Here is a 25,946-nt window from a genome sequence, read left to right on the forward strand (position 1 = left end):
AAATTCTATTTAATCAGAAAAAATGCATTGAAGAACATTCTCACTTCTGACAGTTGTGCTAGAACTTAACAAAAAAGCATGCTAGAAACCACTTTGAATAAAGAAAAAGAGAGAACATTCAAAATATTATCTTGCTCATTTCTGATTTTGTCATCAAAATTACAGGGTTGCCAAAATCTGAGTTTGAGTCTATAAGTACTGAATTTGGAGATGGATGTTTCCAAGAACTGTATTCAAACCTCCCTCTAGGGAGCTGCAGTACAAAGCAAAATGATGTCTCCTAATGAACAGCTTAAGATATGTTTAAAGCTGACCTTTTGGATAAACTGAGAAATTTTCATTAAATCTTATTTCATTGTATATGTTGGTTTGGGGGACTACCTCTAAAAATGTATATCTTTTTTGACTGATTGTGTTCCTCAGTGGGACTTTGATCACCAGTATGTAGAAAGATAACATGTATTGGATGATGGTTGATTATCTATGGCATGCAATATCACATATATATTGTAATTTCTTTCTCATCTCTTTCTTCTAATAACAGATTGAGAAGCCTATAAGGAAAAAATTAACATACTGTTGAATACACCTCAAACAAATAAGGACAAAAAGTATAATTTTTTTAAAAAATGGAAGTATCTGTTGTACTTTGCTGACTGTGTTACTGTGAAGTTATATTAGAGAAGCTGCAACATTAAAATAGATCAGTGAGTCACAGCAAGAAAAAGAATGAGCTGATTCCACACATGAAAACGTCAGAGATGGAAAACAGTGAAATATCCTATACACAAATGTGGATTTGTCACACAGTGGGAATGAGAAGAAGTGCATGGAATTGTAATGTTTTTGACAAGTGCTAAGCTTATTTCTGAGTATGCTATGAAAATTTTGGAGAGAGCTAAAAAACTACTCATTTTAAGAAAATCATAGAATCATAGAATCATAGAATCGTTAGGGCTGGAAGGGACCTTCAAAGGCCATCTAGTCCAACCCCCCTGCAAGGAACAGGGATATCTCCAACTAGATCAGGTTGCTCAGGGCCTCATCCAACCGGGCCTTGAACGTCTCCAGGGATGGAGCATCCACCACCTCTCTGGGCAACCTGTTCCAGTGTTCTACAACTCTCATGGTAAAAAATTTTTTCCTAATATCCAACCTGAATCTACCTCCCTCTATTTTAAAACCATTACCCCTTGCCCTATCACAACTGGCCCTCCTGAACAGCCTCTCCCCATCTTTCTTGTAGGCCCCCTTGAGGTACTGGAAGACCGCTATAAGGTCACCCCGGAGCCTCCTCTTCTCCAGGCTGAACAGCCCCAACTCTTTCAGCCTGTCCTCATAGGAAAGGTGCTCCAGCCCTCTTATCATCTTCGTGGCCCTCCTCTGGACCCTCTCCAACTGGTCCATGTCCTTAATGTTTCTGGTCAAAATGTTTGACCAGAAAGAAATTTGCACTTAATGAAAAAGCTATAAATGTTATTTTTTGACTAAATCTTCTTCCAAATCTTTGATTTAGCCACACTAAACTGAACAATCCATGTTTACTCAGTTCAACACATAATTTTATGTAATGGAAAATATCCATACAGATATGGATTGTTGGTCTTCAAGCATAGCATGAGTGACAGAGAAACAGCATAGAGCTATAAAAATTGGGGAGGGAGTCTGTATGTTTGAGGCTTTTTTTTAAATGAGAGCAGAAACTCCAACAATATTTATTCATTTCTAGCATTCTTGCACATTTCTGAGGCAAGTTACTTTTGTTTTTCATTATGTTTTACTCTCTCTTCTACAATTATTTAGTATATAAAGTTGTGGGGTCTGAAGACTATACAAATATGCTGCAAGTCAAAAGACCACAATGCATTCCTTTCCCACTGAAAGAGAATACAGACAACAAAAAAAAATCCACCCCAAAACAAAATACAAAGTTATAATATGAAACACGACAACACAAATAAGAATTTCTAGTTTATGGTAACAACCAAGCTTTAGATCAGCATAGAAATAATTAGACCAGCAAGAATCACTGGAGCAATTACACTATTGATTTTCTCCTAGATCAAAGTTGGCAGGCAACAGCACATATCCTTGTAAGTCACCTTTTTTCCCCTTACAGTAAATACTTGGGATTAGATTCTCAGAAATTAACAAAAAATAAAATAAAATAAAAAAATAAATGAAAAAATAAAACAATTATTATGGCACAGTAAAATGTTAATGGTTTATTGTACCCATTTATTTGGTTTCCCTCTGGAACTGTAGCATTTCCTGAAAACCAGGACACCACAAGAAACTAGCACAGGACATATTTTAGATGAAGTAGTAACTACTGACTACATATTATACAAATCCTTATGCTAAATGGAATGTCAGTATTTGAAGAAGAAAAACATACACAAGATATCACTTTTTAATTCAGTAAAATTTAGATTGAAGCAACAGAGTCATTTAATCTTCTAAGTAGTTTTTAAGAGACCAATAGAACTGGCTTGACTTTTGGATCACTAAACCCTACAAAAGCAGCATGTTAATGATGGCTGCCATTGCACTTGTGTTTACATACACTCACTTTCATTTCTACATGCTTTGTACATACAATGTAATTCTCAGAATATCAGCAAAGATAAGACCTTCCTTGCTAAGAATACATGTGTATGTTTGTATATACATAGAAAATAAGTAAGACACAGATGCACATCGTGCATACCACAAATAATTTCTGACTCTACTGTGAATACATCACAAGCTACATATTTATATTCGTCTCCAACATATATTATCTGTGGAAGACTAGCCCATGTGGTACTCCCAGAATTTATAGACATGACAAGATTCATTTGAAGATGACTGATAAATACAACACTACTAACCCAGACACTTTGCTTCAGTTACCAGGAAAAGATAGGCTATGAAAGATCTTATGAAAATTGTCATCTTTCTGTTCAGTTTGTTACTAGATATCATCACTGGGCCAGTGACTCTGACTCTGTGAGTACAAGAGCTTTCTTTTACCAATGTTTTATAAGATGAAAATATTCCTGTAATATCCATTACATCTAAAATCATGGAAAGAACCATACAGGACAAATATCAGTTCTATAAGCTGTAGATTTTGACTATCTGAAACAAAAAGGGATAACTGCAAAAACCTTTTAGTTTGACAGATACCAGTGAGTTTCATAGATTGGGTATAAGGCTGACACAATAAATGTTCTCCTATTTAAAATATTTATCATGAAATAATTGATTGATCACATAAGCCTTAAGGAAGAGATGCTCTTGAGGTGCATTACAACACTTAAAGACATATATGTTGTCAGAGGTTCTGTTTGGCCGATGTTACGTGTTTGTGAAAAGCATTGGGCGAATCCCAAGTTATGGTTGCTAAAGGCTGCAGTGAGCAAGACCTTGAGCTGTTTTGAAATGCAACATGTAGCTGAAGGTCAAATAAACTGAGCTGCTGTTTACCAAGAGTCTCATCTTCTCTGCTCTCTCCAAGCTGAAAGCATGTACCCACTCAACAGTACATCACCACCTTGTCAACAGTGTGACTTTAAACATGTAATGTATATTCAAGGAAGAGACTTTTTTCCCCCTTTTTATCTTCTTTAGAAATGAAGGCACCTTCTGAGTAAAAAATCTTTCAAATTACAATTGAAAAGTCACCTCTTTCTATTATTTCTTGTTTAAATTGCACTGTGCGGTAAGAGTACTTGTACAACATCCATCCCCTCTTTCATAGTTCTTGAAACATAGGAATTATCAAAGACAAAAAAAAAAAAGTTTTGTTAAAAATATTACTCATTGAAAGTAACTTTACTTTCTAGGTTTTCCTCTTTGTTTAAATTAAAACGGATGAAATAAAGGCACCTAGAATGTTTCATTAGAACTGCAACTCAACTGTACTCAGTACTCTGAATTCAGAAATTACGAAAAAATTTGCATCAAGGTTTTCATTTGCTTATCCCAATTGTTCAGTATCCTTTTCTACATGACTTTTTATAGAACATTAAAACTCTATTAGCGAACTCATCAATAATGTTTCTGTCCATGGATGACCTTGGCAATCTTTTGCAGGGAAATTGGATGAAAATTTTCTACTCATGCAAGCCAGATGTAATTTCAAATAAGGTTCTTCTGTAATTCAAAAAACATAGGGAGTTCTCACAGAATGTGTCATTTAAAAGGCCAGATTTAATTCAAAGATATGCACTGGCTTTGTCATAAACAGCACATCACATGGTGTGTAAAAACTTATGACAGACTAGGACAGAAGTTTGTATATTTAAGACTCTTAAGACCGGCCTTAGTGTAGAGTGTATCAGCAGGATAAGGAACTCCTGATCACAGTACCCTCATGCAGGGAACTGGTTAGTACTGAAGGAGACGCTAGGGAGAAGTACTAAGAACTGAGCAGTGTGTGAATGTCTTGTGTTCTAGGTTTTATGCCTTTGGAACCTCTAAGTGGTAAAAGAAAGACGAAGAGGAGATAAATCAAGTGATGCTTTTACAGAAAATTGTATTTCCCAGTAATTTTAACATGGTTAACCAGAGAAAAATACCTCCTGAAGCAATTTGACATGTTGTCTCTACTGCTTGGTCCTTTTTCCACTCCCTGTCTCATTTCCATCCTGATTCCAGTGTGGAGCTAGATTATATCTCTGAAATTTCAGCCAAATAGATTATTTTTAGAGCTTTTCAGTGATATTGACTCTACAAAATTACTGTCGAGCCATTGTTTCCACTGATGATGCTGGATCAATCCAAACCATTCAATCACAGCACTCTCTCCTCTTATTACAGATTTCTTAGAAGTATCTCATATGAATATTGTATTTATTTTTTTTTACATGGACTTGTCCCAGTGTGGTCCACAGGGGTTGTTGCGACAGGTAAATGGAGTATAATTCACAGGCGCAAGTCACAATTATCTGCAACAAGGAGACACTTCATCAGCTAAATTTTCTCCCTGGCTCTGCAGAATCGTCATTAGATGTAAAATCCATCTTGGGTGTCATACCACATGGAGGCATATGATGGGTTACACAATATCAACTGTTATATGCAGTTTATTAATATTGGAAGAGTGCCAGCCTTCTACAGTAATTTCATATGAAAATGAACTCAAGTTGGGACAGTGTTCATTCTTCTAGTATCGCCTTTATAGACAGTGATTGTCGGGTAAAAAAAAAAAAAATCAGATCCAGCCATCTCTATCCTGTATACTTTGCTTACTGTGAACAGTCTTCTTTTTTGGTCCGTTCAAAATATGTGGAGTTAAGGAATCTATCATCAGATATGGAGAGTAAGCAACACGTGAATTGAATGTCAAAATGATGAGATTTTAATTTTATACTGAAAAGTTGCTTTTGCAGCCATCTACTACCAAAACAAAGTATCTCTGAAGTCAGCAACTTGTCTTCAGAAGATTACATGAGATAAACAGAAACTGAAAAAAAAATGACATCTATTCTTGAAAAGTGCAGTAAAAGCTAAAACTTGTTTCTCATACTCAAAGTCTGTGATAAATGACCTCAAGTGTTTTCCTAATGAGAATGTGAGAGATGTAAAACCAAGGAAAGATGGCCCAAAATCTTTTGGTTAAGCTTTTTTGCGTTTTTTACATCATCTCATACAGCCCTGGAGTATTACAAGTGTGTAAATGACTGCCGTACCGTGCAATAAAAAGTAGAGAATACCGTGATTTTCAAGCTAGTGCTATATTTTTCTCTTTCCTTTCTTTTAATCTTTTCAAAGATGATTGTCAAATGCTATATTATTCATTCCCTGAAGTCAGACCAAATAATATTTGCTTCTTCAGTAAAAATTAATTTATATTTTTTCACGCATTTCTAGAAAGTCTTACTATGCAATACCGTGTAAGCCATCGCCTTATCCATAACATGACATGCAGGAATCCAAGTCTTCCCCCAGTGTAACTGTGGCAGCCGTGGCAAGCTGGCTGGAGGGAGCCTGTATTTCCTCCTCATCCCTCCTGGGTACACTGCCTTCCCCATGGAGTCCTTTGTACAAGGGCATTCGAGATGGCCCGTGGAATGCAGCCGTGGCTGACTTTCATGTTTCCAGAAGGGAGACTATTACCTCCCTAGAATGAAACTGCACGTCATCTGTACCCTCTGCTGAGTGCAATGAGATCTGAGTTCAGTAAGATTTTTCACTCAAAAAGGATAAAACATCCACATTAATGTATGTTACAGCAACACAAATTAAGTTAAAGCTACCCAAAATTACTGGACTTCTCAAAATGAGCTTTCTTCCTCTAAAGTGAAGCAGATTTAATGGATATCAGCAATTTGTGAACTGACAGCTGACCAAGAAGTCAAAGAATAATTTTCTTCTAAAGGCAAAATCCAAACATTAGACTATCAAATAAGACTTTTACTATTAATTTCAGCATATTTACTGAGCAGTTTCAGCCAGATGATGCAATTCCAGTGTCTCATGTCAAAATACTTTGATATTGACTTATTTATAAAAACAGGTGAAAAAAAATCATAACACATTAAAATATTTCGAAGAGGAAAAAAAAAAAAAAGATTAAAAAAAAACACAAAACAAAAAACAGGTAACTGGACATACATTCTGGCTGAATACAAATGCATATCTTAAGTGACTAAATCAGCTCCGGCAGCTTTCTCTGCCTGAATTCCCCTCCCCCTCGCTTCAGGGCCAGGTTTGTGTTCAATGTTTCTGTATAAGAGTTTGAACCTTTCTCAAGTGTCTGAGTAGCCTGAGTAGAAGCAACGAAATTCTTCACTAAATGTAAAGCTTTGCATGATACATAGCTGAGGATTCAAAGAAAACACTGGCTTATTTTAAAAATAAAGAAGTTGGCCTACGCACCCAGACACTAGGATGTTTTAGTTGTTTTCTCTCTGATCTGCAAAGCTAGGATGGAATTCTAATGAGAAAGGATTTCTCTGCTGAGACTTTCAAAGCTTCTTGTTTATGGGAGCATGGAAGCAAAGTTGTTCAAAGCATTGCAATACCTTCACCTATGGTCTTTGCCATAAACGGTAGGTGAGGAGGAATACAAATATATGAGGAGAAAGAGAAAGAAAAAGTTTATCACCAGGCAAAGCAAGCTGTATTATATTTTAGAGACAATTTATTTTCAGCTCAATTTGGTAAATCAATTTCCTATTAATAGAAGTACTGTGGCATTTTGTTTTTTTAAAAACTAAATATATCTTTAATACCACTTCATGTGAGGCTGAATATGTATTTTATTTACCTCAAACATGAGAAGAAAAGCTTGTGAAGTCTGATCCCAAATAGGCAAATCACAAAGATAATTGGAGCGGTAATGGCTCTTTCTTCTTCCTGGGCTTTTATCACACTGAATAGCCAGACCATGAACAAATATATAAACTAAATAATAAACTATTTGAGAAATATCTTTATAATTTGAATTCAGAATTATGTTTCACTTCATTAATCTTTCACTGTTGATTTTTCAGGTGGTGCCCTGGCATTCCAAAATCAGTGTGTATGATACGGCTGAGTAAGATGTAATGGCTGAGTAAGATGTATGTCCATGCATATATTCTGTGTTTTGTATCTGGAGTACAAGATGCCTTTGCTTTAAAATTACATATGTACAAAATTCAGACTACTGGCACAGCTGATGAGTTGCGCTCTTGATTCACTGTTATATGACAGTGAGCCATCAGCTGGAAAAGTAAATCAATAATCAATAATGCTTGAAGAGCTCTTTAAGGTTACCAGACCACAGCTTATTTCTAACAGGATTTTTATAAGATGTTATCATGGCAAAGGTGTCAGCAGTCTCAAAAAAAAAAAATGATTGGGAATTATTGTGTACAATATGTATAGGTATTTTACTTTTTTATTAAGGCAAAATTGATGGCTTTTTTTTTTCTAGCCTGCAAATGACCTCATGCATGGTCAGTCAATTATTAAAAAGCACAAAAGATGACCACTCTAAGCTCCTTTCTGATCACATAAGACAGTCTGTCAACAAAGTTGTAAAAAGAATTATTGTACAAAAGGGAGGAGAAAAAAATAAAATGTATTTAATTATTAAATTAAATAATTTAATATTAAGAACTATCTTTCTCTGACTGGGATGTGACTCCACTATTTTTCACATTTTTCAATTAAACCTTGAAAATAAAAAGATATCAGATTTGGAATTTAAATTATTTTTGCTATCAAAACATAACTTACCCTCTCCCAACGAACTGATAAGAGACTTTTATACCTTCTTTTTTTCTACCTCTGACAATATTTCGAAGGCCTCTCACATTTCCAATCAAGCCACAGTTGCTTCTTGACCTTCACTTCCACAGAAATTAGCAAGAGCTGAGGGAAATGAGCCTTGCAGGATAGGGTCCCAGAAGCTCAGATCATAATAAATAAAGTTATCTATACTATTCCACTGATATGGGAGCCTTTAAGTAATTAACTTTCAAAAGGGAATAGTGAAAAGATTCTCCTTTGTTGGTTGAAAATGCTCATATAACATGAGCTATGTAAATCACAGCTATGTAAGTAAAGAGCAAAGAAGTCTGCAGAGCTAATCCATCTCCATGCAGATTCCATTATGATGTGTAGAGCTTCTTTCTATAACACACTGTATGAAAGTCAGTAGACGGGAAACACATGTACAATAAGTTTTTGAACTTATTTTGAACTTAAACTCTGCTATAGCCATTGCATATTACCGTACTGCATAAAAGCAGTTTTAATATGCGCATGTCAAAAATCCTCACACAGACTGCCTCTCTCTTCCTTCTTCACTCGCTCCACTTCAGTACGTTATTTCTGCAGAGGCAATTATTTTATGGTGCTGTCTGTAAACCATTATCCAGGAATAACATTCAGCAGCTTCCAAAAGGACAGTCTATGACGAGGAGGCTATCCCAAAATATCTGAAAGATCCAGAATTGCTCTAACATTCTTCCCCACCACTACATGCCATCTACTGGAAAGCAGCTAAAACTTTTTTTTTTTTTTGCATGCACTTTAAGGCTTTCTTATTTGCATTCCTTTCAATTTATTTCAAACCTGTTATTCAAGTTTTCATCATTTTCAATTGCCTTCTAGTTTTTTCTGTATATGGTCTGGTCCTCTGTTTCTGTAATTACCATTGCTAGCATATCCATAACATTATATAAGATTTGAGCTCAACCTAATAAGTCCCAGTGGAAAATACAGATGAGGCCTTCAGTTCCTCTCGAGGACCCTGGCCATGTGTGTAGCTCTGCAGTTCTGCAGCTACAAACACAGTACATGAATAAGTGTTGTAAATAAAGTAATTTTGTTGAGAATAAACCCCTGACCCCTTCTGGTTTGTATGCTACTCTTCTCCTTGAGTTTGGTCTCAGTAAGATTGTGTTTGCTGGTTTTTAGCTTTTTTACAACAGATGCTATAAAACTGTGAACTTTGCACTGAAAAAAAACAAAAACAAAAACAAAAAAAACCCCCACAATTTCGACATGACACGCTTTCTCTACCCTGAATGCCCCAGGCTTGGGTCAGACAGGAAATGTTATTTTTGAGAATCTTGCAAAACGTATTTTGTTTGTTCTACAAAGGTAAAGAATCAATAACAACAAGAATGAAAAAGGACAAACCGGGCTCCTTCATGTCGTCATGCCAACTGGAAGGTCAGCATACCAAAAGTCTTGAGAAAATTAAGCAAGCAGATCTCAACTTGTGGAGTAGAAGACAAAAAAATCATACACAGAGCTGATGTGAAAGATGCTAAAGACAATGCAATGACTCTCTCTTGACTTTGGTTTGGGCTCAAATATCAATGTAGAGACCTGGGGAGGGGACAGGTTGTTTTTAAGTTTTTTGTTTGTTTTATTTTTCTACAGGCATGCACTTGCACTCATGAACATACATATAGTTAAAAAGCAAATGTATGACAGGGCTCTGATCCTGCTGAAGAGTAAAGAGATAAGCATAAACCCATTCTCATAGGATGCATGAACCTAAACTTTAATGAAAACTCTGCTGTGCCTAGCAGACACTACTGGAGATGCTGTAAGTGAACTTTTCCTGGTTATATAAAGATTTACCTTATTACAGTTCAAAAACAACCACCATACAAGTGTCAGCTCAATAAAGGATTATCATCCTGAGTTTCCAATCTAATCTTTAAAAATTTTGTATTTATATTGTCTATTGAGCTTCCACTGTGTTTCAAACTTCTATGAGAAATGTCTCCTCTGAATCATCCAACTCCATAAGCAATAATTTTCTGCAAAATACACAGAAATACTACTATGCTGAAGCTGTGTGTGAAAGTAGTCAGAGCACATGGTGCAACGGCTTTCTCAACAGAGCTTCTTACTGAAGCTGTGCTGTAAAACAAATAGTTGCTATATCATAATAAACCCAAATTACTTTCTGAACCGTTTCACTGCAGAAGTATTATAATGCAAGACTGGTTATAAATCACTATCAACATTCAGATTTGTATGATCATAGACTAAAACCAATGTAAATTTCAGCTATCTTAACATTTGAAGAGATTTAAGATCCTTCATATGACAGCTTTCCAACTCCCCATTGAAACAATTTCCTTGCTTGCAATGTCAACTCTGTGAAATATTTCCAGTTATGTTTATATAATGTCTATTTTCAGGTTATTACAAAATACGAGGACTTAAGAGTAAGTGGAAATATTTTTATGTTATATGAAGATATGTTGATAGTATATTTATGAACTTACCAGGGAGTTTTCTTCTTCCTTGGAAAAATAGATCTCACTATTTTTATTTGCTTAATATCTTCATGAATCTGACTGTGAAGTGTCTAAATTGTTCTAGCCCCAAAACGGGACAGAATCCCAGAAATGCAGTTTAAGTAGACCCCGCCGAGTGAATTAATACATCTTAGCACAACTTGGCAACAAATTGCAAGAGCAATCAGCATCCTCTTTGTTATTCAAGATGACGACGGAATGTTGACCTCCCATCTCCTACCAGATGCATCTTTTTTCCCTCTACCCTTGTCCTTAGGAGAACAATCAGATGCATAACAATGGGAACAAGGAAACACTTACAAAATGCACAAGAGAATCACTAACGTTCATATGCCCGGAAGGGCTTTTAAGGATACATCTGCCTTAGAGTTTTATTAAAGTGCAGTTCTGGATTAGATTCCAAGTTGTATCCAGTTTCCATTCTTTGGTTCACACCACAAAGTAATTTCTGAATGGAAAACTTGCATTTTTCAGATGAAACTAGGTCAAACATTCTCTCCAAAAGTGCGTTTTCCATGCTCCAACTGATAGTAGGCATCCAGACCATGGCAGGAAATAAAAGCTTGCCCACATAGCTTCCCCAAAACTCACATAGTGTAGATATGTGGCATCAGCAATGATCATCTAACTCAACAAATCGACTTGTATTCTGTCATGCTGTTTCCTGCCAGGGATATAGACCACATTCTTCCTTGATGGAAGCCACAATTCACTCAGTTTTACCTTTCCTCCCCGCACCACCCCCCCACCCCCGCCCCTCCCCACCTAAAGGAAAACCGTTATCCTATTTTAGCTTATGTCCACAAGAAAGATGAATTAAATAGAGAGAGTACCCTGTGAAGGAGTCAAAGGTTTTCTTTACTTTGCTGGCCTTAGCAGTTGAACTGAATTGGGAAAAGGAATAATGACGATAGTTCATTTGTGGTCTCAACTCATTTTTATGCTAAGAGCCTTTATCATAAAACAGGGACACCACAGGCTTCACTGGATATGATCTGACACAATTTATGTAAAATGGTTATATACAACATTAGAGATTCAATAATTTACCAATGAATTAAAGAAGGAAAATTCTTACTCAGAACTAGATAAATTAAGCAAACAAAACCTCAGAAATTTCTTGAATTTATCTGCAATAATTTGGTGTGAGAACACTGCACTAATACAAGACTTTCTGTATAAGTAGAAATGGTATTGAAGTTATAAGAGTGAAAACAATGTGTTCATAACTGATTTTATGAAGGGACATTATGATAAAAGCAGTAAACCCATGATGTATTCAAAAATAAGCAAGAACTTCGTATCCGTCCTTTACCATCCCTCTAGAAACTTCCGTCTTGAACTTACTTGTGGTGCAGTTGTTGAACTCTATGTCATCTATTGCTGCTCCTCCTCCTAGGTCTCTGGTACGAATGCCTTCAAAGATAACTTCGAAATTCCTCAGTTTCCCCAAGCGTAACTCGACTTTGTTCCACTCGTCACCATGATTTCCTGATTCACTCCATATTTTCACAATCCCATCATCAGTCTGAAGTTTGAACAAAATATATATAGTAATATACACGTAAGTACGGCTTATCAAATACCAGTTTTGGAAAAATAACACAATAACTCAAAAAAAACAGAGAGAAGACTAGAAGACATTCCACCAATTTTGTCAAGAAATGTTAAACTTATGCTTTGGTAGGATAACAGAAAATGTAGTTAAATGAGAATTATTACCATACAAATGACATAAACATCAATAGTAGATGGAGTCTTGGTGCAGAAATTACTATATGTATGACTGAACTCCAAAACAGTAAATTGTGGTAGAGTTGTATGTAGCTTTATATAATACTGAGATTCATTCATTGCATTTAGAATATATTAGTGGATGCAAGGTTAGTCTACCAATTTGAAACTTGGGTATTGGATAGGTAAAATCTTTAAAAAGTTGTAACAATGGTAGTACAAGGGAGAAAAAAAATATCAAATATAAGATAATCATATGTTTAGTATAGTTTATTTGATGGTAAATAAAGCATTCTGACTTTCAAACATGCTAATATATTTTAAAACTTTTCTTTAAATGTCCAATCGTATCACCTAACTGGCAAGTCAGCAGCAAACAACATGCTTCATTTTTTAATAGTAGCATTAGAATGTAGATGCACCAGTTTAAATTGCTGTGAATAGATAATACATATATATGATGGCACTCAAAGTAAATATTTGCAAAAGTTTTATATATGTTCCAATTTATTTTCTTTATGACTGCGTGACTTATCATCTAAAATGTAAATGAGAAACTTTTTGGGAGTCTTTTCTTATCAATACCCACTAGTATTGCAGCTAGGGTTAATGAAAACATTGTACGAGGCATCTAACAGTTAAATGTAATGCACAACAAAGGTTCTAAGAAAGTAGTACATGAACAAAGAAAACACTGAGAAAAATAGAGACAACAGTAAAAATAGGCAGGGAACCAAATTAATTACATTTCTTTATACATGGTGAACCTGTTAGATCAGATTTATGTTAATAAGATTGTCTTATGCATATTTATCATGAGAAAATGAAACTTGGTGCTTTAAATATTGTATTTTGAATAGGAAAGTGCAGACAAGCATGCACAAAAACATTATATTAGTTGTTTCTGAATCAGGGAATTTACAAAATTGTTGATATCTTTTAGAAGGAGGTCCTCAGACCTAACAAAATATAGAGATACTGAAGTGTGGCTTGACAATGGTGTACTGGAAAATCGTCACTAACTGTAACGGAGTTAATTGAAAACAATGGCAACTTTAAATTGCTAAATAGGAAAGAAAACAAAGGGAAGGGCCTCCATAACTGCATGTGAGGTCATAGATATTCAGCTGAACAACTCACTTGCTGCACACTAGTAATGATGTTGGAGAAGCAGTGATGGCAGCCCTTTACGTCACAATGACTGAGCACACAAACAGCTACAGAGGCAAATTTAGACATTGTGTCTTATGTCTCATCGGTTTAAAGCCAATGACACGCTCCATTAAAGAGAAAATAATATAACAGGACCTTACTGGTGCTTTGCATCACTAATTCTGTGGTTGATGACTACTGGTTATGATTTTCTCAATGTACTTCTCCCATTGAGACTCCTGACTCTATTGTGTGGCATTACATCAGAGATCCATTCATTTATAGAGTAGGCCAAGCCCTTTTCAGACCTGTAATCTATGCAATTAACAGGAGCTGGCATCAGAACAAATGTGATATCCTTTCTAAAAATTCCACTTAAATTTCAACTTGGAAACACCGCATAGAGGACTCTGTATTAACAATGAACTAAAAAAGAGCAGATAGAGTAATGAAAGCTGATTTTAACAGTGACAAAACAGTTTTTCAAATCTAACTTAGCTTTACTCATATTATTCTTGTTCATCAAATGTGTAGTCAACAATTTAACTTAATTATTTCAGTAACTCAACAGTATTTATTCCATTGATTCTGATACTTTTGAACAACCTTCAAAAGAGCATTACATATTATTGGGGTAATTTGTTTAGTCTGGAAACATCTTCCATCTATCCAGGACATGAATAAAATGGATGGTTATGATGAGTTACATTTGGCTTTAAAGTCTTCAACATGGAATACAAAATAAAACTTAAGAAGAGAAGCACTTATTAACATTTAATCCATTTTTTGCCTCTGGAACCTCTTCTGTCTTTGAGAATGCTTTGGAATGCGGAACTTTCTGAAGCAGTATTTATAATAAATTACTGATTAATTTTACAGAAGTAGTTCAGTGTTGCATAGTAGTGGTGAATTTAAGAGACTTAAAATGAAGTAGATAATAATAATACTAAACGATAAGCAAATTCCTTTACTTTTGTGCATTCAAGAGAGAGAGAAAAATTCAAAACTTATATGTATGCCAACATTAAGCTTCAAATCTGTAAAAAATATACATGTACTTAAGTTTGGGTGTATGGAAGTCAGTGGAGCTTCTTAAAATACACAGAGATAAATAGTTGTATAAAATTCGGAGATGTTAAATGTAGCACAGTTAACCAGAATACGAGCCTCACTTCCGCTGTTAGCCTGATTTTGATTGATTTCACATTATATTTTATTATACTACATTCTGTTCAGACTGATGTTACATTTATCATGCTGATTTTTGAGTAAAGGTTTCTGTGAGTAATAAGTAACACTGATCACATATTTATTTCTTTAGAAATAGCCACATAAAATGTGGTAGCAATCAATTTGTATATGGTGTCATAACCATTAAGTATCAATTGTTTATGCAGTTACAGGAACTGGGGTACTTTTCTCCCACAGTGAGACACTGAAATATGCAGAAAACATTTTACTAGAAAGAATTTTTTCAGATAGAAATTTTACAACAGAATTGGTAGTCTCCTTGCGCTGCACAAGTTCTTGAATATGGGTACACCAATAAAATGCAGAATTGAGAGACATTTCTGTTCCTGTCTGGGTTCAGCAGTAGCAGTTCCCATACAGCAGCAGTACTTCGTAAAGCGTGAAAGGCTGATTTTTTACTTGCTCAGCTACAGCTCTACGTAACAAAATGAAAAACAAGCTCCTCCCCTGTGTAACTGAATGAAGGCTGTTCTAATCTGGAGCGAAGAGACCCTTCAAAAACACAAGCCCTGCGCATTGTCTGCATGAAATAGCCAAGGAAGAGGTGGGAAAGGGAGAGACCAGCAGGAAGCTTGGCTCTCCTCCTCTCCCCAGGCGCAGACGGTGGAGCTGGCTTAGCTAAGGGGTAAGCTATGCTCTTCTTGAAACATACTTGGCATGAGAGGATCATCATTTTTAAGCTTTGCAGACTCCATTTCATGAATTATGGTTTTGTTTTCTGCATTCTCCAGCCATTTAATCTGTTTGGTGCTTTGGTATTTCTTTCATATCTTTGGAATGTGTTTGCTTCTAAAACAAACACAAATATGGCCTGAGGGGAAAAAAGAAAGTCAGTCTGTGCTTTGACCTGCGCATTGCATCCAGAAATCCTTTGATCTTTTCCACTCCCATGTACATGTATTAATGCAAAAGAGAGATATGTAAAAGAGATATGGGACAATCAGAAGAAACATGTCTCAGTGTAGAGGAGGCTGAAGGCCACAGTGTCACCCTTCTGTTTTTATGAGGCTGTTCTTCTAGTGACACATACTCATACTGAGTGTCTAGATTGCACTTCAACCTGGGCAGGTGGCAAAAGGCCCAGTCTAACTCTATGCTCCAACAGATTGATAAAAGATGGTTAAGATCTGTGGCTTTAGCAGACATTATCAGTGCTTCCTCTGTGTGTGGGGGTTGATGGTGCTGTCTGATGGTGAGGGCGGAAATCCCATTTTCCAGTTAACCTGCAGAAGTCTAGCTACATGTGGTCCTTTACCAAAAATAAAAGCTGTAATCTGTCTTGCTGTCACTCATTCACATTTCAGGTTTCAGCCCTCTTCTGCATTGTAAGCATCGTACCCTAGGCTCCACATTTCCTTCTTTGCTACACTTACTTGCACGCAATGCCAGTCTCTCTTCTACTCACACCAACGCTTTTGTGTCAAAGCCACCTTACTATCTTCCTAATGTCTCATTACATTTGTCTTGGTCTTCCTTCCAATTCAGATTTGTTCACCTCACACTCTAACTTACATTCCTAAAATCATGTTATCATCTAGTTTCCCATTTGCATCCTCTTATTGCCTATATTTCTACTCCAGCTAACCAGAGTGATAGATAAGATTCTTGCGTCACCAGTGTATGTGAAAGGAAAAACCTTTATCTTTTCAAACAAAAAGCTATATTGATGTTCTGAACTATGAGACTTGAGTATAATTTTTGTCTATTACATATATGCAAGTCTTTGAAAAAAGGAAAGGAGAGTGTCTCAGATCTCACTGATACAGAATGCACAAGCAAAATGGTTTTGCCCTTAAAACTTGGTCAAAGTCTGTTTTTCTAGCAAGATATCTCATTTGAGGGCAAAATGTGAACAATGACACACCACTACTAACACATGACAAGGCCAGATTTTTTCTGTTCAGATCAAAATCTCATACTGTCTCTTCAATATCTTTCTGTGGATGTGTCAACTGAGGGCAAATTCAGTTAAAATAACTTAATCTTTCTTATGTTTTCTTTTACAACTCTTGTGAATAGCCCCATGATTTTATTATTGCTAAAATCCTTCTAAAACGCGATGCAGTTTATCCTAATATTTTGTAAACTCTGTGTAACATTTCAAATATCATAAGTTAAAACTCAGAAGCTCTTACCATCTCATGGGTTGAGGACTGCTAAAGCCTTCATCCAACTCTTGTTTTATTACCCACACAGCCCATTCTTTTGATTATCTGTTTTCCTCTTTGGGAACTGAATTTATCTTCTCTAGCTGAATTCTATCCATAAGACTAAAATAAACTATTTTAAAGTGTGTTTTATACCATAGTGCCAGTTTTATTCATTATCAAGAAGCTCTTTCCTTGCTGGTCTAACTCATGATACAGGAATCCATTGCCCATTTATTACCTATTCAAATGAACAAATCCATGTTTCTTCCTGAGCCCCATCCTTCTTCTGGGAAAAGGACTTTGTAAATATTTCTCCTTCCTTTGCAAGTCAAGCCTAGAAAAAATCTTGCCAACACTTAAGTTATAGAAGCATATGTGTGACTCTCAGCCATAACCAATAGCGTTTCACAGCTTCTTTGAAAACCCAGCTAACCAGTGCGTCCTTTCAGAAGTCCATCTTTTCACGTATATATACCTATCAATATCTCAAGTATAATACCTAATACCTAATTAGCACTTAAATAATGACTTATTTCAGGACACAATAGTACAGCACTGAGTATTATTATAATTCCTGTTCTTCAGATCTCAGATGTTTTCCTTATGCAAACACATAGGGAATTACTAGAACTTCCTGGGAGGAAAATAGGTACAGAACATCTTTACAAGAGCAGGCAGAGGTTTCACTATGCAAACACAATCACAGCAGCTAGCATAGTCCAAATGTTTCCATGGATCAAAAACAATACAGCCATGTTGCCTAGTTACACCTCCTGACAGACAAAAAGTTATTTTGGTATCAAACAAGCTAATGTGGTAACATACATCTCTACCTATAGCAGAAAAAAAGAGAAATTTAGACTGATTTATCAACAGTGTCCCCATTATAGGTCCAGATTGCAATAAACTTATTTGCTCCATTCCAGAACAGTGGGAAGGAAAGGTCCCAGCAGTCTCAAGAGCCTTAATGATCACCTAATCTTGTTGTAGACGAAAACATTTAAATATGTTGGTCATACCAATAAGATTTACAGGACAAGTGGACCACAGGTTACAATAGAATAACATCTGTTAGCTTATCATATGTATTTCTACTTTGGACCTATTTCTTCGGAGCATATGGTCCACTATTAGTGCAGACTACTGCTGGGGAACACCTCTGGAAAGTTCCTCAGAACATGATTTTTACAACCTATTTTGTAATTCTGCAGTTTATAATCCCCTAAACTCAACCTGAGAAAATGTTATTGGCAGATCAGCTAACAAAGCTGAATTTCTTCCCAAAAACACACACTGAGACAATGAAAAGCAGCTGTGAAAGTGTTTTCATTTAAGGCTGTGAAAAGTTATTATTAATTGCATGTCACTGCCCTCTATGGGTTGAACATAGTTGAAGGTCAAGCTGAGGTGATGAGCCATCATTAAGTAAAACTTAACAGTAAAAGTCATGTTTTTCCATTGACTTTAGCTGTAGGTCATGGTCTTCCACTGTCCCATTGTGCTGATCAATAAACACTCTCAAAAAATGGCAGAATTACTTCTAAGATGACCATAACCTGTTTAGATCTGTAGGTCTATATGCCTAGACATATTGTAAAATTCCTATTCTTATTCAGAGGATTTTTTATCTACCTTCTGATAGTCTGAGGGGAATTATTTCTTAATGATTTCATTACATTGCAATTCAGAATCTTCTTCATGCTTGTCTTCATCTGAAGAACAATCTAAAGTGTTTATAACCTCTCTTCTGAGAACTTCAGGGAGAAAGTATATCTTACTGGTATCAATATCCTCATTAATTCATCTGGGGATACTAAAAATGAAGGAGAGGGAAGGATTCTTTTGATCTTAGAATTCCTTACATTTTGTGGCGGGGTTTAATATTTTTCCTATACAGCAGAGACCACCATTATTCCCAAGGCTACATTTCTACATTCAGAATGATACTACAAGCAGAATCCAAATCATGCAAGAGGAGCATGTAATTTTCTGTTACAAGATATTGCAAAGAAACTTTTTTATGAATACCCTCTCTGTCAGAAGAATACACTAAGTATTCCAGAAGCAATAATAAAGGTTCCGCTGCGAGACAATCTGCCCTGTTACGTCTACAGTGAAACAGCAATGAAACTGAGATTTTGTTCTTGATCTGCACCACTCCTCCTATTCATGTTCTGAGCTGAGTTCAAAATATTTTCCTGGTTCATTTGCATCTGATATTTATTTCAGCAGAGCCACAGGAAATGAAGCTGAGCTTACCAAGTGGATGGAGGCAATAAAAACATTTGCTAAATATTCCTGGACTCTTCAAACCAAATATACTTGAGGGCTTTTTAATCAGACACAGAATATTTTCAAATGATTCATCTAAAAACATTAACTGTTTCTTATTAATACCATAAAAAGACTTGCAAGATTCACTGTATCACAAGGCTTTTCTTTCTGCAGCACCCTTCAGACTTTTGAGAGAAATCAAACTCTTTTTACATAATTTTTTAAACTGTTAGGAAAAAGCTTTTCTCCTCTCTTTTCAGGTTCCTTTGAAAACACTGCCTTCCTGGCAAGTTACCATCCAGAATTTTTAAAACAGGGTATGTGTTATGCAAAGCACAGAAACATAGTAGAGAACTAGCATAATGTCACTTTAACTGTCACTGCTTATTTCTCTAGCTTTCGATGCATGGTAATCCCTCTGTTTTATAAAAATATTTCAGGAGGGCAGTTTACTTTTCAGGCTACTTCTTCTTGGTTTAGAATCAAGCTTATTTTCATGGTGTGGAAATGAAGTTAACTAATAAACCTAGTTTTAATGAAGTTTTACTTTCCTTGATATATGATCATCATTAAAGCATTTTAATGGCTGACCAAGTAGTTTAATGATGAAGTATCCCATGACGAGGTATGTTCCTTCCTTGCTTCCTCCTTTTACTCAACAAGGAGTGGAGTGCAGTTCTGCAATTTTACATGTACATCAAAGAAACAAGAGGTGGGAGGAAGAAAAATCACAGCTTTTCCTCATTTGCCCTGGTTTTAAAGACCTTTGCTATGAAGCTGTATGTCTCCAAATCACAGACAGTGACTATGTTTGCCGACATTTCTAGTATCATCTATCTACTTATTTAGGTTTCATTGCTTGAGAGTGAGTACTATTTTCAGAAGGTTCTGAGCACCTTCCCTACACATTTGGGCTGTTGCTACCTCAACACTGCAGTACACAGAATACTTGCTTATTTTTAAAGACTTCAGTTCCTAGGATTAAGTCTTTCATATATAGCTTGAAAAAAAAAAAGGACATTAAAATGCAATAAAACTGAAGACTGATGCGGTATAGTGGAATCTCTTATCTTAAAAGGAAGAGATATGAATTATTGTGCCTTCTTCACCTAAAGTTATTTTCAAAGCACATGACAGATTCTATCTCTTTTTTCATTTCTCACTGATTTTCTCTTAAAACTTAACTTCCTAAAAGAATAATGCTTGGATTATTTGAAAACAGTAACTTAACCCTACAGTTTGACCTTATATTTCATTCCAGTAAAAAAAGCTCTATGTTAGATAAATCCACATTCAGTATGAAATTATTAAAATTATTTGTTCACCCAATATTTGAATTTTAAGTTAACTTTTTCTTTCCTTTCCTCTTTCCTTTTTTCTTTGTTTCCTTTTTTCTTCTTTGATCTCTTCTCTCTTTTCTTCATGGTGACATGAAGAAAAATGAGACCAGACAACGCAGTCATGAAAATGTGAGCTGTGAATGAACACGTGTGTCCTCTGGCACACTGTCCATCACCAGGCTGATAACAATTCAACACAAACAGTTTAGTGATACTTTAAAACAGCAATAATTACAATAACTCATCTCAGCTTTGACAGGCTACTTTATTTTAGAGAAAGACACGTACTCTGTATTGTAAGTGTAAGGTTGGCAAGTGCATGTAAAAAAACCAAATGAAACATTTGTACATATTGTTAATAATATAGGAAAATCCGGGTGCAGTAGCAGTTATTTACTACTCTGCCCTTAGCTACTGCTTTGAAAATTGGTCTCTCCCACTAAATAACCCCCAGAGACTTTTAGTTAAGATTACCCTTATGTTTAGAAAATTACTGCTAATTGCTGGAATGTTGAAGCTCTGCATGAAATATATAATTCCAAAAATATTAAGTCCACCTAGAATAGCTCTGAGAGAGACAAATAAAAAAATTTCAATGTAGAGAGAGATTTAAAACTCGAAATTTACACTTTCCGTCACTAAGCTAAGGGATGTTGAGGGATGCATGCTTGCATGCTACAGGATTCTGAAATACTTAGAAAATGAAGGTACTAAAAAAAAGAAGAAAACAACAACAAGAAGAAAGTGGATAACAGAACTGCAACAATCTACAGAGTAATGGACCCAACAGATAGGAAAATGTTAGTAACAAGTAATGCAACAGGGTGTTTTACTTTAGGGATATGCTGCTGAAAATGATGAGCTTACTCAAGTTCCAGTGACTTCAATGAAGATTCATGATTCTCAGCACTGAAGAGAATACTTTAAAAATGAGTTTTTCTCTAACTTTTTAGAGTTCTATTTTGACAGAAGCCAGAAATGCTGTTTAGTATGTTTCTGCTTTTTATAAAAACACTTGAAGTATCAAACTGATCAAAAGGTATCTTCAGGAAATTATTTGATCCAGGCAAAATGTATACTACATAAGTACATTAATATGCATGAAAAATTGGCTTCGCTTTTAAGGATAACTTAAAAAAATCACATAATTGCATTTTCACAGTGCATTATAGAAAGAAGGAAAACAGTAAGATGAAACACTGATATTTCAGCCTTCAAGACCTTTATTAGACAGTCTACATGAGTTAGTCTCAGCAGGTTTTCATAATAAGAGTTAATGACAAATCCCATCCATCCATCCCTTTAATTTCTTCTTTTTTACTCTCTGAAACATCTTCTCTCCAATTTTCATTTCCAAAATTAACATCACTGTAATAAAGGAATATGCATTTCAACAAGGAACATTCATGCTAATGAACAAATTAGAAAAATAGACTTAAATCACTGACAAAATTATTTTTTTAAAATGCACCTGTTTTGGAATTTCGTAGTGAATTCCTTCAGAGCATCAGAAGGCATTAACAGCTCACCCTGTCACAAGTGCCAGCATTTGCAATATTTCTAGGAGCTAAATGATAGATTCTTTGTCCTTAATGGCTGAAAATGCTGAGTTGAGAAAAGCCAGTTTGAAAACTCTTTGATAAAAAAGTGACTGGTAATTCATCTGGAGACAAGATTTTGTTACAAGCAGGTAGGCATCTCAAGGAATGGCAATTAACTTGCTCATTAGCAAAGATGAAGTTATACTTTTAAAACTCTTATTTTGGAAAAGAAATCTATACTGGGAAGGTAAAAATAATTTATTGATTTTCTTTGGATTATTCTGTGTGTATCACCTTCTTAAAACTTTGACTTATCGTGTAACAACTATTAAATCTACTAGATTTCATTATAGCCAGCTTTCATTTATAAGCAAGCAAACTTCTGTTTCTTGTTTGCATCTTTCTACATTCCCATGATACTCTTTCTGTCAAATATACTTTTTTGTGCTTAGGCTCTTGAAATACATCTTCATTCTCTATGCTATCCTTACCAATTAGAACAGCGAAATAAAACAACTCTTTGTAAAACAGGATTCATTAGACATCTCTTGTATTTCTTCATTCTGTCTTCAGAATTGCTTGCGTTTCATTTTTTTTTCTTCAGTTCTACTGATAAGACTGAGTAGCCATTTTATAAGACCATTAGCATTTCAAGCAACTTAGTTCCATTTTGTCTCAAATCTTACCACATCTTTGTTTTAATCATGTTTTACAGGTCTCCTCAGATTGTTCCCATCTTAGACTTGAGCCAACTGTAATTCTCTGGAAAACCAAAGCTTTAAAGAGAAATAATCATAGCTACAAAAACTCCAGGAAGACTCTGGACAACTGCTACAACCCTCCATAGTGCCAAACGTAAGGACAGCGTGCTAAACTTTGTGCAATGGTAGATTCCTTAAGATAAGATAAAAGTCAAACCTTTACTTATACTGACTGCCTAAACAAATGCAGAACATATACAGTAAGAGATGCAACAGAACAGTTCATGAATCAAGATCATAAAAAGACATATGCAGAAATGAGAGAACCTCAAATCTGTCATGTTTTTGCTCCTACAGAGAATACTTCGAAAACCGTATTTCAAGATGGAAGGCAAAATCATATATCAAATTTCAGCTTTTTATTAAGCATCTTGAACTCTTTAACTCATCTTCTACACATGTTCACTTCTTCACATTAATGTTCTCCTGTATCAGCTGGATTATGGAATGAGAGAAATAATACAAGCTCGTTGTCCAAATAGGAGGTGCATGCCCCTAACATCTCTACAACCAGTCATGACATCCATGTTGTATTCTGACCTCAGAGCACCCACTAGGGAGTGAGCTGGCTATGTGTAGCCCCCGAGTGCCTTGGCAAGTCTGTGCATGAGACGAGCCCTGATGAAACTGAGACATGGGCAAAACTCATAGGAAAATATTGACTTTGCCAGTTTCCTCTGTGGCCACTGAAACAGAAAGGAAATACACATCTGTCTCATAAAAAAATGAAATAAATTAATCTGGTCTAGATATTCTGACACTGAACTAGATATTCTGACACTGAATCAGTGTTTAATACCAACTAAATGGAAAGATTGACAAATTGCTCAACTCAGGTAAGCATCTACAAGTTTGGATACTTTTTGAATATTTGATTGAACTATAATTTCAAACTTCCACTTCTTCGATTTTTCTCTAGATGCTGCAGACAGTGCGGAAATTCTCCCTGTGTTTTCTAAATAGACTTATTCCCCACAACCAATAAACACACAGCTAATTATCAGAAAAATATAAATCTTTTTATGTGAACTAAGGAACTGTTGCAACATTTAAAAAGGCAAATCAAAGGAAAAATATAACCACTGAGTGACAAAACAACTGAAAATAAGAGAACACTAAGAGATTTGTAGAACATACCTTTTCTGTCCCTCCTACAGCAAAAATGCATTCTGATCATATTTGTATGGAAAGAGACATTTTAAGACAAGTCTAACAAGTTTCTATAGCAATGGGATCCTATATGTGTCACTAAGATTTGTAGCCATCATGTGAACTAGATGTGAACTAGATGATATACTTTAAGGTAATTTAGTATTGTTTACCATGATGTGCCTTCTTTTGTCTCACTACATGGTCTCCTGTACCTTTCTTCCTCATATGGCCACGCCTTCTCTGGATATTATTTATAAGATCATTCAGGTTCTTCAGCTACACACAGTAAAAATTTATTTTAAAGCTGAAAAGATTGATTATTTAAGATTGGACTCCTTGAGATAGCTGGTCTCTTGTGAATGATCTTACAGCATCACTATTGCAAAGAAATTTAATTTCTTTGTACACCAAATCATGGTGCAACTTGGAAGTCAGAGACTGCAATATGTATAGGGATTGAATTCCAAATATACTAACTTAAACAGACTATACTACTGACTAAGGCAAAGTCTAAGGCAAAAAAAACCGTGCAGCTAATGAGTCAGGGGAGGATTTTCACTATTTTTTAATTCTTTTCCATAGTCCATTTAATCCTAAAGCAGCTAAGCTGGAAAAAAAAGGGAGAACTCTCATTCTTTTAGTAACACTTGAAGAACACAGCCAGTGTATAAAATGTTAAAGGGATAGAAATCCACCAAAATAATTTTGTGACTGCTAATAAACCTCTTGATAACACACTCCTGCTGAACTCCCATTGAACAAAACTCTGAACTAAACCACAGTGTCAAAATTCTCAGAATAATGTTGTGAACAGCAGAGCCCTTCAAATCTAATAAGTATTTCCATGTCATGAACAAGAAGAGTCTTCTGTTCACTGATCAATGAAATGCATTAGATGGTTCATGTATTAAAATGTAAATACTACCACTTCTGGATCACATTGGAAACCGTTATTTAAATAACCTTTTCTTCCATACAGATCAAACCAAATTAAACTAGAAAACAGTAAGATACTAAGTTGTGCTATTTGACGAAAGGAGTGAAAGACAATAGTGAGCAGCTGAGGGGAAGACCAAATAACACCTAAATATAGGCTGCAGATTTTCATTGGATAAAAGGCAGAGTAGCTTTATCATACCAACGCTCAACAGAACAAGTAATATTTTTAGTTGCCTAAATAACGCGGTATAAATGCACAGAAAACAAGTCTAAGCAAATTATTTAAAAGCTGAAAGATGTTTCACATTTATGCCTTGATTTATTGATTCAGCCAAATATAGATTGAGTGCCTGATCCATTTCACTGTAATTTCAAACAACAAAACACAATTTTCAATAAACTGATTGGGAAGTTAGCTATATAAAATGAATGACATTGTACAATTGCATAAGTCTAAGTTGCCACTGTGGTTTCATACGACCTTTCCACAGCAGATGTCTCCTACATTTCAATGAGAAGAGCAAATCACATCCAAAATTGTTCATAATTATTAATCGTAAAATGGCACCTGCGGTATTAAACTTTCCCCTACCATTATAATGAGAAATGTGTGGTGACATTTAATGGTTTATAGAGAAGAGAAGATTTTGCGAGGAAATAAAAACAAGGTTATTTGCACTCTTTTGTTCTCCACACTTTTAATTGTTTTCCTGTTATTATCAGTGTTAGAATTAAAATTAGTTTAAAATATTTCACTGTATTTTTGTTTAATGACTGCTATCCAACAAACAAAATTTTCGCTATAATGTTTTCCATTATAAGAATTCCATTTTTTTTCACTTCTATGATATTGAAAGTTAAGAAAAAAAAAAAGTCTCATATTTTTCAT

General features: G+C 35.3%; 1 protein-coding gene across 1 annotated transcript in view; it reads right to left on the reverse strand.

Annotated features, from left to right (window-relative positions):
* MALRD1 (MAM and LDL receptor class A domain containing 1) overlaps positions 1-25,946 on the reverse strand; it is a 272,026-nt gene that overhangs the window by 93,486 nt on the left and 152,594 nt on the right. The window contains 1 exon segment of the mRNA XM_086614885.1: positions 12,111-12,291. Coding sequence (XP_086471011.1) covers positions 12,111-12,291 — 181 coding nt within the window.

The sequence above is a fragment of the Tauraco erythrolophus genome, chromosome 7, assembly GCF_009769465.1.
Source record: "Tauraco erythrolophus isolate bTauEry1 chromosome 7, bTauEry1.pri, whole genome shotgun sequence".
Taxonomy (NCBI): domain Eukaryota; kingdom Metazoa; phylum Chordata; class Aves; order Musophagiformes; family Musophagidae; genus Tauraco; species Tauraco erythrolophus.